At 45.9% G+C, this 12,035-nt stretch overlaps 1 protein-coding gene across 1 annotated transcript; it reads right to left on the bottom strand.

Moving 5' to 3' along the window:
- Positions 1 to 5,270: 5,270 nt before the first annotated feature.
- BCL2L14 (BCL2-like 14 (apoptosis facilitator)) lies at positions 5,271 to 11,511 on the bottom strand. The gene is made up of 5 exons (XM_009702689.1): positions 11,076 to 11,511; positions 8,375 to 8,539; positions 7,366 to 7,433; positions 6,073 to 6,345; positions 5,271 to 5,312 (listed from the first exon to the last, which is right to left on the bottom strand). Exons 1-5 carry the CDS (start codon positions 11,509 to 11,511, stop codon positions 5,271 to 5,273), a joined length of 984 nt encoding a protein of 327 aa, XP_009700991.1.
- Positions 11,512 to 12,035: the final 524 nt, after the last annotated feature.

The following is a 12,035-nucleotide window of genomic DNA, read 5'->3' as shown; positions in this document are numbered from 1 at the left end:
GCTTTCCTTGTGTGAGCACTGGCTTGGGAAAAACCACATGGAAATCATCTGTCCATGCAGCCTGTTTGTGCAGTGTGGTTTTGTTGTCTTTATTTCTAGAGAGAAGCGTTTTGCTTAGTCTCCAGCTCCTGAAGAGGCTGGGATCGGAGAGCTCAGCTGGCTGTTAAAAGCCTTTCTTCTCCTGCTTCTGGAGAGAAGGTAACCAAGTGATCTGCATTTACCTGAAAGGATAAAATACAGAAGGTAAACATGACACCCAGCCTCCACAACAATTTTGAATACCCCAGAACACCACCTGAGGGGGTTCATCTTTCAGGGCTTTTCTGGGAGAGGCTGAGGTGCTCACTCAGGGCTTTTTGATGTTGGGGTTGGCAAGGCAAAGCACAAGACTTGGCTGCTACTAACAACCTTCGGTAGCTTCGCCAGAGAAGGTCAGTCACAAGGTCACCCTCACCTTTGCTCTGATGCTTAACATGATGATAATGCCTGAAGCAATTCCCGTATCCCCTGCCCCACAGAAAATCTTTATAACCCAGGTGCTCAAAGGAAGACACCTCTCCTAAGGTGCAAAGACACCCAAGTTCAAGGAAGGAAAAAAAAGTCCAAGCCAGCTGAAGCCAGGTACACACAGCTACTCTAAATACAGACCATGTGTATGCTTTTCCTGTATCCCAGTACAGTCCATATCCATGCCTCTGGCTGGTTCTGGAGCCTTGACCCACCAAAAGACTTTAATTTCCCTGCAGGTACCTGCACTGAATATTTAGTCGCCGCTGGCATCACCAAAGACTTCCTTCAGGCCTTGCTTAACAAAAATAGTCCCATACTTGCCTGCATTTCTGCCACCAGAGACGAGCAGAGCCCTCAGTCTGAGCGGTGATGAGTTTCTTGGTACCGGCTGGCTGTCCTCTTGCCCGTGCAGCAAACAGGACCAGTTTAGCAGATGCTTCCCTGGATATATTGTTTCAGGTTGGGGGGGAGTGGAGAGGATAATACTGGTGGTATTATCCAAGAGGTAGTAGTATCCACACTGACGGGGGTTAGAAGAGCTAGCCGGCACGCAAGAGTATTCATGTTCAGATCTCTAGGGAAGATAACATAGGCATAACCCAAATTTTCCGACGCAGTGCTGTGTAATGAATATTTAAAGCAGAACCACTGCAGTGGCAGACAGAAAGTTCCACTTTGGGTGTTTAACTTCTAAAAACTTAAGTCCCATCTCCCTCCAGCATCCAGTGATGAACCTGGTTGGTTTCCCTTTTAGCATGCTAACTTTGGCTGGGAAGCATCTGAGCTTCCCCTTAGAGAAGAGGTAAGAGGTTTGGCATGGATCTGCCAAAAGTGGCGCTGGGGTAGAAAGACGAGGGGAAGACTATCATGAAAGTCAGCATAGAGATCATATGCTGACTCCAGCAAGAAATCTTTTTGCTACCCATCATTTCTACCACCCCAGGCAGGAAAATGCATCATCTCTGCATCTGCACAGCAAAAAACTTTCTGCTTTGCCTGCAGGAGATACGCAGTGGAGAGAGTGACGGGACACAGGAGAAACCTTCTCTGTGGGTTGACTAGGATGGATGGCTGTAGCTCCGGTCCCAGAACATCTCCTAACCCCACCCCACAACCTGCTGTGCTAGGCATCCTGCAACAGTGCTAGCACTTCTCTCTCTCTTCTGGGGTTTACCCCATCCCAGCCGCAGATAACAAACAAGCCCGGCAATCAGCTTTAATGTTTTCTGCTGAGTTCTCACCCTTCACTCACACTACAATGCCCCAGCTGTGAACTTTGAATCCTGAGCTTGTTCCAGGTTGTGAGCCTTTACAGCAGACAAGTCATAGGCAATAAATCCACTTTTCAGACAATGGTGTCTATTGAGCTGTTCCCCTCCGTCCTTCGCTACAATTCACTTTCTGTCCACCTGCTGCTTTTATGCCTACTCAAATGTGTGTATCTGTAGTAGTAACACGCTACTCACCCGCGGGAAGGAGAGGAAGGAGAAGCAGCTTAAAAAGAGGGAGACGATGCGATGCCGTGAGAAGATCCAAGATGCCTCATCAGCCTGTTTTGGAGAAATACTGGATTTGCCTGCATTCCATGAGAGCTGAAAGCAGTCTAGCCCTCTGAGAGCTGAAGCAAAGGTAAGTAACAGACAAGTACAATGTCTGGGTTTGGGCAAAGCCTCCAGACTCTTTTCTACTATTTCTGCCTCCTGCTTACTCACTGGAGCGAGGGACGCTGCGGCCATGAGCTGGGGCAGAGCTCCTTTGTGCAACCCGTGTGCACACGGATGGTGGGATCTTCTGATCAGATGCTTTAGCTGCTCCAGGGAACAGCAGCCGGGACAGGTCCCACTCCCTGCCTGGAGCCCCGGCTCTCGGAGGGTGACGTTAGGCTGGGATGGCAGCTCCCAGGTGCTAACCCAGGCTGCCCCAGTGGACCAGCTCCCTTTCGCACAGCACAGAAGGCAGCCGCAGGACATTTCTAGCATCCTTCAAAAATAAATCCCAGCATCACCTGCACAGGGCTAAACTCTTCTTGTTGCAACCTTAACGCACCATGAAATCAGCTCATTCTAAAATTAAACTTGCTGATAGAACAAATAGCGTGAGGTTAACCTGGATAGATATACAGTAAGAAAAATCCCAAGCAACACTTCTTGTTTTACAGTAAACCTCTCTATCTTTTACAGTAACACCTCAAAATGGCAGCAGAGAGTCCTACAGCTAAACAGAGATAAATAAAGATGTCTTGTGAGAGATTAATGTAAAATGAAGGCATGGCCAGTCACCCTCCCTCGCGACATCCCTTCCGCTTCCATACGCACCCACAGCACACGCATATGTCTGCTGCTAGTTTAGTCATCACAGATTAAAAAAAGACAGCAAGATGGAGACTGGTTGAGCCAGCAGCAGAGCTTTGGTAATTCGTGCCAGGCAGCAGCAGTGGCAACAGCTCGGTGCTCAGCCTTGCTGACTGCTCTTAGAATAAACCAAAGCCATCGTTGCAGCAAGGAGGTTACCACAGATCCCTGCCATAAAAGGAGCGGATTGCTCTTAAAATCGAACTGATGCGGATGACAAATGTAAGAATGACTAAATAAGAAACAGCTCGCTTGGCTGATTTCCTATGCTGGCCCCTACTGCTACTGAAAAAAAAAAATCCCTCTTAACAGCCCAGAGAAAAATAAAAACCAGCTGAATATCTTTTCTCAGATGGCTCATTTTCGCATTTCCATTGAAGACGGTTTGTTTTGCTGTTGGCTCCGCTCTTGGCATGAAACTGGCCCTGAGGTACCAAACTGGGGATGAGGGACAAGTGTGGGTTTTGGGGCTGCTAAACCTTCAGCTGGAAAACCACGCTCACAAACACAGAATTTGCACCTCACTAAATAGCAGACTGTTATTCGAGCAGAGAAAATTTAAAAAGTGACTTCCATAAGCTAGCGCCCAACTAATGGCAAACTGGTGCACGCTAGCAGACTGAGCCTAGTCTTACTGTAATTAGAATGGAATCAGGTCTAGTTCTTCAGAGCCAAGATCTAGCTAACGAGCCTGCTTTAGAAACCAATCAAATTTCTAATAAAGCAGCAGCCTCCAATGTGTGGGAGGGTACAACGCCTCACAATTTTTCTTTTTTTCCATAGAAAAAAGATGTTGGAGAACGAGACGGAAGGAGAAGAACAACAGTTTGAACTTTGGAGGAAGTTCTTGCCTCTCCCCCACAAACTATCCCCCTTTGGGGATATCTGATATGACCAGAAAGAGTGAATGTTCCTAAAACTAAGGGCATCTTAGATTTACAGCCTAGAGATACATCAAGTATTTCCTAGCTCCTTTGAAGAAGGGAAACAGAGGTAACTCGCTTCCACCTTCTCCGTCTTTTGTTTCACACATACATGCCCAAACAGAGGCAGAGTTTGCTACGCGTGAGTTGCAAATTTAAGGTTTATTAGAAAAATACTTGATTTTTGATAGCGTTGCATATTTTACACATCTGGTTAAAATGCTTTTTATCACTTGCATTCAAATTCATGATTTATTAGTAACAACTTCGTGCAATCTTTGTAGTTAATGTACTTGTACACACAGAATGAGCACCCGTAATGGAAGGGTATCTTACTGAGAGGCAGAGAGCCTGTTCAGGAAACATTACCTCTTTGTACCGGAAAGTCACCGAAGCGATGCCATGGTTTTATGGCTTCAGCAGATGTCCCAAGTTCCCTCTTTCTCCGCTGGGGATTTGCAGGGGACAGAAATCCAAAAGTCATCAACTAAATGGGCCACAAACCAAGCCTCAAACTCCTGAACAGTTTCACTGGCATCTGCCTCTACTCTAAACGATGTACTGCTGTTCCTTCCACTGCCACACGTACGGATGCAAGAACTCTAATCAGATCACTTGTTTTCAATGGCTGAAGGGCCAGTTCAGTTTATGGAGAAATCCCTGAGTTTACACATAGCATGGAGCTCCTTTTGAATAAGGAGGACACGGTAGGATAAGTTTTAAATTTCTTGGACTACAAAGCTCTCAATGTTTGTATCATGCACATTAATGGCCAAAATAATGCTGTAAAAGTCAACATCTATTGTGCTATGCTTTGAAGGGGTTTAAAACAGAAGAATTCCAATTAAAAGCATCTGTAGGTAGATTAAGTCTATTCTCTTGGGGGAATGGGAAAGGCACTGGAGTAAAAAGCCCTCATTAACCTTACTCAGTTCCTTTCAGAAGTATAAAATGGCATCAATACGTCAGAAAACCTAATCAGAGAAGTAAGGGGGGAGAGGGAACCGATAGCAATGTGCAGATATGTCTTCTAAGAAGGGCCTGTGGAATTGATAACAGACGGTACCACTGTGAAGCACACCAAGCTGGCAGCACTTGTCTCGCTTGGTTGATGGCTGGTCACAGTTCCACAGTTCTTGATTGCATACTTTTGGTATTTTCCTCCAGTTTGCACTTTAACATCCATCCATAGGAGTAGTGGCAAGCATCTCTACTCAGAAAGGTACCTAAAATCACTATCCATGGGGCTGAATGTTCCAGGGGAGTTGAACGTGCCTTCATATTCCCTGAAGAACACTTCTACATCAATACCAACTTTAAGAAAGTGCAATTGTACTCATCAGAGTTCGCCATGCAACACTTCAGCCTTCCATGGAAAAAAATAAAAATACATAGCCACTAATCATTCTGGCATCAGACTGTGGTAAGATCCTGCGTGTTCCTTAATTGAAGGCTCCTGCACCCTGAAGCATTAATTCAGTCACGATTACTCTACTTCTTCCTCATCCAGTGAAGTCAAAGCCTTCTCCTGTAACATAGAAAGAAAATTTATTATTATAAAAGCAATGTGGACCTCCATCATAATTTCAACTCTGCTGAGGTCAGTCAGTAGGTTTGCCAGTAGGATTTCCTGACCTCACATGCTATCTATTCCAACGGACACAGGCCGTACAGCTGCTGAATGTTTCCATTCATTTCATGAAGCACAAAAGGACTCGGATCTCCAATGTAAGTGCCTCCCAGCAAATCCAGGTAAGTGAGCCACGCAGGGCAGCGGCTCAGCACTGCTACTGGCAAAAGAGCACCTTGCACGACTGACTTTGAAAGACGGGTATGGAGATAAACAGATGCCTTTGTCTACGAGGTAAGTGGAAGCATACCGCACCATAAGGGCAGACTGTATGAACTGCTGAACTCCTATGCTGTCCCCAGAACCTGCCAACAGCACACTTCTAGGGAGAAGTATGGGATTAGGGCAAGCGTGAAGTTCCCTGGTGTTCCTCCCAGCCTTCAGCTATTCGTGGTGGAGAGGCTGGCTGTGCTGGGAGCGGTGTTTTATACTTAACAACCCTCCATGAATGTCTCCCATTGATTTTTAGACCTATGTAAATAAAAAACTTGCAGCATAGAAGATGTCTTGTAGCAAGTAATTCCACAGCTGGAGTACGTGCTGTGTTAAAGAATATTCAGTTTGGTTTGGTTTGCATCTGGCCCGTGTTAGTTCTGCGAAAGTGTGTTGCTTCAAGGTGCTTTAGGCTATGCCAAGTCAAGGGAAGCAAAACACATACCCAGCCACCCTGGTCCTGAATCCACGGCTTGAAGTGTTCTCTGAGGTACTTTAATCCGAAGCCCAAGACCAGGTTCATAGGATGGTTGTCCACAGCGGTAAGTCTGGTGGCGACTTCCATTGTAAAGGCAACTTTCCTGCATTGTACTTGGCTTCCTGGCTTACTTGTTGAATCTGCTGAGACATCCTTCAGGAACAAATCAGTGATCCTCTTGAAGAAGGTATAGGACAGCATGTCTTTAAAATGCTGATATAAAACCCTGTCCTTTTTGATCTGAAAATAAGAATAAGGATTGGTTAAACTGAGCCACTTTTGTTGGAACTGCTTTCCCCATCTCACTGCGAAAGGAGAGCGTACATGCAATATAGTCTAATCGTGGTGGAGAATGCAAGAGATGACACATGAACACCACAACTCACTGCAAAGCTGCTCCTTCAGGCTCTGGGGTTGGCTCTATGTTTTTTCTCAAAAAAAAAAAAAAAAAATCTTCATTTTCTTTGCATTTGAATGAGAGAAGCAGAGCGAGAGAAAGCAAAACAAATGTGACACTGATGCTGAGACCTGCAGGTGAGGAGACACGGGAGCACAGGAGCAGTGGGAAGATGACAGTAAAGGTGAGGTTATGAGAAGTGCTGGCAACAGCTACCGTGCTAAGCTCCTTGTGCTCAGTCGTGGTCCTTGTGATGCTTCTTACTGTACCTGGGTACCTCTCGGCTGCAGGAGCTGAGCATGCCCTCCATGTTGCAGCATACCTTTATAGAGCAGAAGGGGCAGCTAAAGAAGGGAGTAAAGGGAACAAGAACCTGTCTTTTTAATAGAGAAAACATCCACTCCAACTAACGGACTCACGTGGGGGTTCTTCTGTAGCTTTTGGGCAGGGCTTTCAAAATACACTCTTTTTTTTACAGCAGCTCTCAAAGCTGTAGAGTTTCCCTCCCTCCGCTGGGAACAACTTATATGCCAAATTTAATGCAAACACAAGAGTTTCTCGGAGTCAGTCGAGGGTTCAACGTCCCATGAAACTCAATGGGAATGAGGCAAGTGGCTCCTCTTTGAAATGCACAATATTTTTGTTGCCTTCCTCCTGCACCCCAAGAGAGATCTCTGCTAGTCCTCTGGTCGTAAGAAAGGTTTCAGGATGAGTGGCGAAGGTTTCAGAAAGCCCTAAATGTGGAAAGAGAAGTTCAGGATAGAGACAGAGTGTGCCAGGTTCCAAAACATTCACTCCCAAGAGAAGTGTGATCTCTCTCTCACACTGTAGCCTGTGTAGCTCCTGAAAACAGAAGTAGTTACCTTTTCTTCAAGTTTGTCCCCTGATTGTCTTAACAGTGAAACTATTGTTTGTATTATCTTTTCTTCGTCTGTTAAAGAAAAGAGTAACGTAAATATCGCAGCCTTGTAGTAGGATCCAGATAGCAAAAACCTTTGAGTCACTTACTCGTGAAAACAGCTGCTAGTTTGTGGCAAATTCAGAGAGGTCTGCGTTCAGGCTTTACGCTGAAGCTCACTGTTCTAGTCTGCATGGAGTAAGCAATGCTATTTCTCCATCTGCCCAGTGTTTTGCTCTGGTTAAGAATCTGGGAAGGAACCGGGGCTTTAACATCTCACTGCCAGCCCTTTGGGCTTGGAGGTATGTCTGATAACAAGCCAGAACAAAAGAGCAGCTAGCAGAAGCCCACGAAAATGGACTTAAAATTAGGGAAAAAAAAAATCCTCTCATCATTACCATTTACACCTTCTGCAATTCATTAGGGCAAGCTCTGGGTTTGTTGGATTAAAGAAAATGCAAGTATGGCAGGATCGACCCCCCTTGTAACCAGAAATCCCTAGAAAGCTTGCGTTAAAACCAAATCTCTGCAGACATCATGGAAGACGAGCAGTTCAGACTTGTAACGGAGGTTGGTGAGCAGTGTTGTCCCGTCACCGGCGAGGGGTTGACCAAGACATTTTGGGCCCAACGCCTGGTCTTTGGCCTTCGAGCCCCAGTGTCTTATTTTGCCCCCAGCCCTGCCACTCCTGCCACTGCTCTGTCACCTTACATCATTGCCTTCATCCTCCTCTTCTCCTGCCACACCTCCCTGGATTTTTAAGGATGCTCCCTTTAATTGCAGTAGCAGGCAGAACTTGTTAGAGGACTGCAAGAGCAGTCCCTAAAATGTGGGCAACAGAGCAAGAACCAGGAGAGCAAAATTCCTCCTTCACGGCATCTTCCCACAGAAGTCCCGAGTGCTTCGCCATGTCTAGAGAAAATGCAATCCCAACCTAACGTACTTCCTGTGAGCATGAAATTCTTCATCCTTACCGTATTCCTCGCCCTCAGTTGCATCAGTAGGATCGCTATCGTCTTGTTCCTCACACGGGGCATGATACAGTGTCCTGAATGACACATCTGAAGCAGATTGCTGGGATCTGGAAGTAACAAGCTTGGCAAGTTTGTCTGCAATGTGGTTGACATCTGCTGTTTCACCTGATTGGGAAGGAGGGTGGGAAATAAAGGAGGCAATTAATCTTTCCAGGAAATAATTCAGTGATTTGCTCATTTACGTACCCCCTGAGGTGGAAGTGCCCAGAGGATACCAAGAGATAACGTTTCCCCATGCAGAGGCTTTGTTATTTCTTGAGATCAACTGGTAGTAATTTAGAGAAACAAGTAAGGCAGTACAACCCCTCTCTAGTATCCGAGTAGCAGCTAGCCGTACAGAGGCGTGCAGAAGCAAGTGTGAGTGTTGCTCACTAGCATACATCCTTGCAAGCAGAAGGACATTGTATACAAAGAAACGTGAGAGTACTGCTCTAGAGGACTGTGAATCTTAGATCTTAGTGGTATTGGCCATGGTTACTTCACCTATAGGTCCAGATTCAGAAAAGACTGCGTATTTGAATGCTCTTTCCTTGTTCTCACAGGCTCATCCTGAGCAAAGGAGGAGCAGACTTCGCTTCAGAGGCACCTCTAGCACAAAAGCTTCTCGTGTCCTTGACGTTGTTGTATTAAGCAGACAATGAGCATTGGGAGAACTCGGCAACGGGACTGGCTTTATCCACCTTGCATAATGACCCTCTTCAGGACCCTCACCGGATGAAGGTGTCGATCGGTGAGGGCACTCCAGCGAGGGTCCTGCTACAGCAAAGACAGCACGAGGAGCTTTTGCAAGGTTTGTTTCATCTAAAAGATGCTCTTCCTTACAATTTGCCTCACAGGGCCTGGGATGCAAAACTTGATCTCCCCACCACCACTGCCAAGTGGCAGCTCCTGCGTGTAAAATTCATGAGCAGAGTTTATTGTGAAGGCAGCAGGGGTTAATGCAGCCAAGAAAAACTGCATTTCAAGGCTGGTGAATCACCCCTAAGACATTTCCATCCCCTCATCTGCCTGCAAAGCTTGTCAGGGGGCTGCTAAACTTCTAGGAAGGAGATGGGGTTGTTCATGACTTTGGAAACCTAAGATTAGGGAACTGGTTTTAAATTGAACAGGCCTTCGATTTAGAGAGGTAATCCCCAAAGCACCCCCATTTGCTCCCGAATGGCCTGGCCAAGCTTGCAGCGCAGCCACTAGCAGTATAAATGATAAATAATAATAATAATGCTTTAGGAATTGGTGCAGCAATCTGCTGAAGGGCAGGTAATGCCCAGATTTGGATCCCCAGGGAGGTTAACACCCAGCACGGAGAGGTTTTACCTCGAGGCCGCGCTGCCGCCCATGCTGCAAGGAACATGGGCGATGTATTGTCAGGGCCACCAAGTGATTGCACCCAAGCTCTCTGGTGCTTTCCTTGGCAATGTGTAAACACGGAAAAATGGGTATCTGGATGCAGAGATATTGCCCTGGCAACCAAACAATGGAAAGTTATAGTTATTTCCCCCTAGCAAAAGGCACTGGGCTGAGGCAGGGACCCTTTTTTGAGGGACAGAGCTGGATTTGGCAGCAGGAGGAGTTATGGGCTTGGTGGGTGGTGAGCTGGCCCAGGACACTTAAACTGATCAGGGATGGGGCATTAGGCTGGAGAAGTCAGTGCTCGGTAATTTCTAGAAATATCTTTAAATGCAGTGAAAGGGGAGAGCAATCGCTGTGACACCAACAGTATCATGCTGGGACAAATTAAACAAACAACTCCCTACCTTATGTATATGAAGACAATATGGCAACCTATCATATAGTGTATATGGCAACTTAACGGGGATACCTCATCCTCCTCTCTTAGTGTTGTGTGAGAAGTTAAGGTATTAGTTATTATCCAGAGCAGAAAAGGTAAAGTCTCATTGCCGGCAGTGCAGCATCTGATGTGGGGCTGGCTTTGGGGGCTGGGGTACGAGAGGTTTATGTGGATGGGATCCCTGGATGTCGGATGGATTACAGTCGCCTACCTCACCTCTTCTTCCAACATATGGGAGGGCAGGCTCAGACTTAACATAATAGCAATGTGTAAAGGAGACTTCCATAACTCTGGAAGACTGTTTCCATTTAAGATACGTTGTGGGGTTATGGGGGGTGGCCCAGAGACATGGGCTGCTCTCTGCTTGAGGCTGGTCACTGCCAACTGCTTGGCACCAGAGTTTCAAGCAGAATCTAGCACTTCTGTCTTTAGTGTGGAGTATTTATTGCATGATAAAGCTCCTCAAGCAGGTCTTCAAACAACTTCTCTTCCTTGATTTTAGTGTGGAGGTCTTCAGTCTGACCAGTGTTTTATGTTTTCTTTCTAACCAGGTATGAAAAAGAAAAAGCCAACACTCGGAAAAAAATCAAGCTATGCAATTATACGATACTTACCACCGTATGATGGAAAACAGAAAAGCCAGTCAGAAGCATGAATCTTGTGTGTGCAAGCACTACTAAAGATCTGGCAATCTGCCTTCCTAATTGGAAATCAATAAAGCTAGCATAAGAGGTGACTGAAAAGTGAAAGAAACCACCTTGCTCCTCCTGCCTTTCCACAGGCCACCAGCCATTGCAGCTATTTAGAGAGAGATTAAAAGACAAACAGTAAAAGGAAAGAACTAAGACGTACTTCTCTGATGCTGAGAATATCCTTGTGGACGGATCTCAAATTGTGCCTTGGAAATGGAGTAACCTGCCGTGCCACCTTGGCGCGATGGCAGCACTGGTGGCTCGCTCTGCTCTGCTCTGGTGCAGAGTAAAGGTAGACAATATCCTGGCAAGTGTCTTCTTTTTGGTTGCTTTTTGCTGTCCTGTTGTGTCCTGGCACCTTGATAGACTACTCTTCGGACTGATCCATCTTTATCCTTTTGATGGTCAATCTTTGTTCTTCTCTTCATTAGGGATGCTGATTTCTGCACATTAGCCTCATTTTTCAGAAGTTTCCAATATTTACTGACAGACAACCGCCGCTGGGCGTAGGCCATTAGGATCTTGTATTCTATGCTGTCTCGCTCATCATCTTCCAGCGGTATTTCTTCCATACTGACATCATTTAGCGAAGACATCTTGGTTCCTGCAAGAACATATTCTTAGTTTTAATGGTGTAGGGATCAGCCTCTTTTTCAAGAATGCCAACCAGTACTTGACACTTCTACAGAACGTTTCACCAAACACCTTATGAACCCCAGTGATGTGAAGAACATTGCAGTACCCGGGAGCCAGAGAAACACGGTTTTCTAGAAAGAGAATTTGGTTACTGGGAAACACCTCAGGTGGCAATCAAGGCCATCAAAGAACAGGAACAAGAGATCTGATACATTGCTCTTAACTGTATTTGGTGGCTTAGGAAAGATGAGGAAATTCAAGGAGTATTCAATGGTCGGGGTGCAGTGCATGAAAAGAGGAAAAGCCATAACAATAATAACTGATTCTTGGGATGGAAAGAAAAACGAGTCATCAAAGGAAAACCCTATGTTATGGCTCAAATGAGCAAGCATCTAAATACATGACAACTGTGCTTTCAGAGGAAGCTTCGACAAATTTGGGCCCTGAGTGCTCTAGGTAGGAAAGCAAACAAGAACTAGCCCAA

The sequence above is a fragment of the Cariama cristata genome, unplaced genomic scaffold, assembly GCF_000690535.1.
Source record: "Cariama cristata isolate BGI_N322 unplaced genomic scaffold, ASM69053v1 scaffold37496, whole genome shotgun sequence".
NCBI classification, from domain to species: domain Eukaryota; kingdom Metazoa; phylum Chordata; class Aves; order Cariamiformes; family Cariamidae; genus Cariama; species Cariama cristata.
The sequence above is the reverse complement of the archived record's forward strand: the minus strand, read 5'-3'. Positions and strand labels throughout refer to the sequence as shown.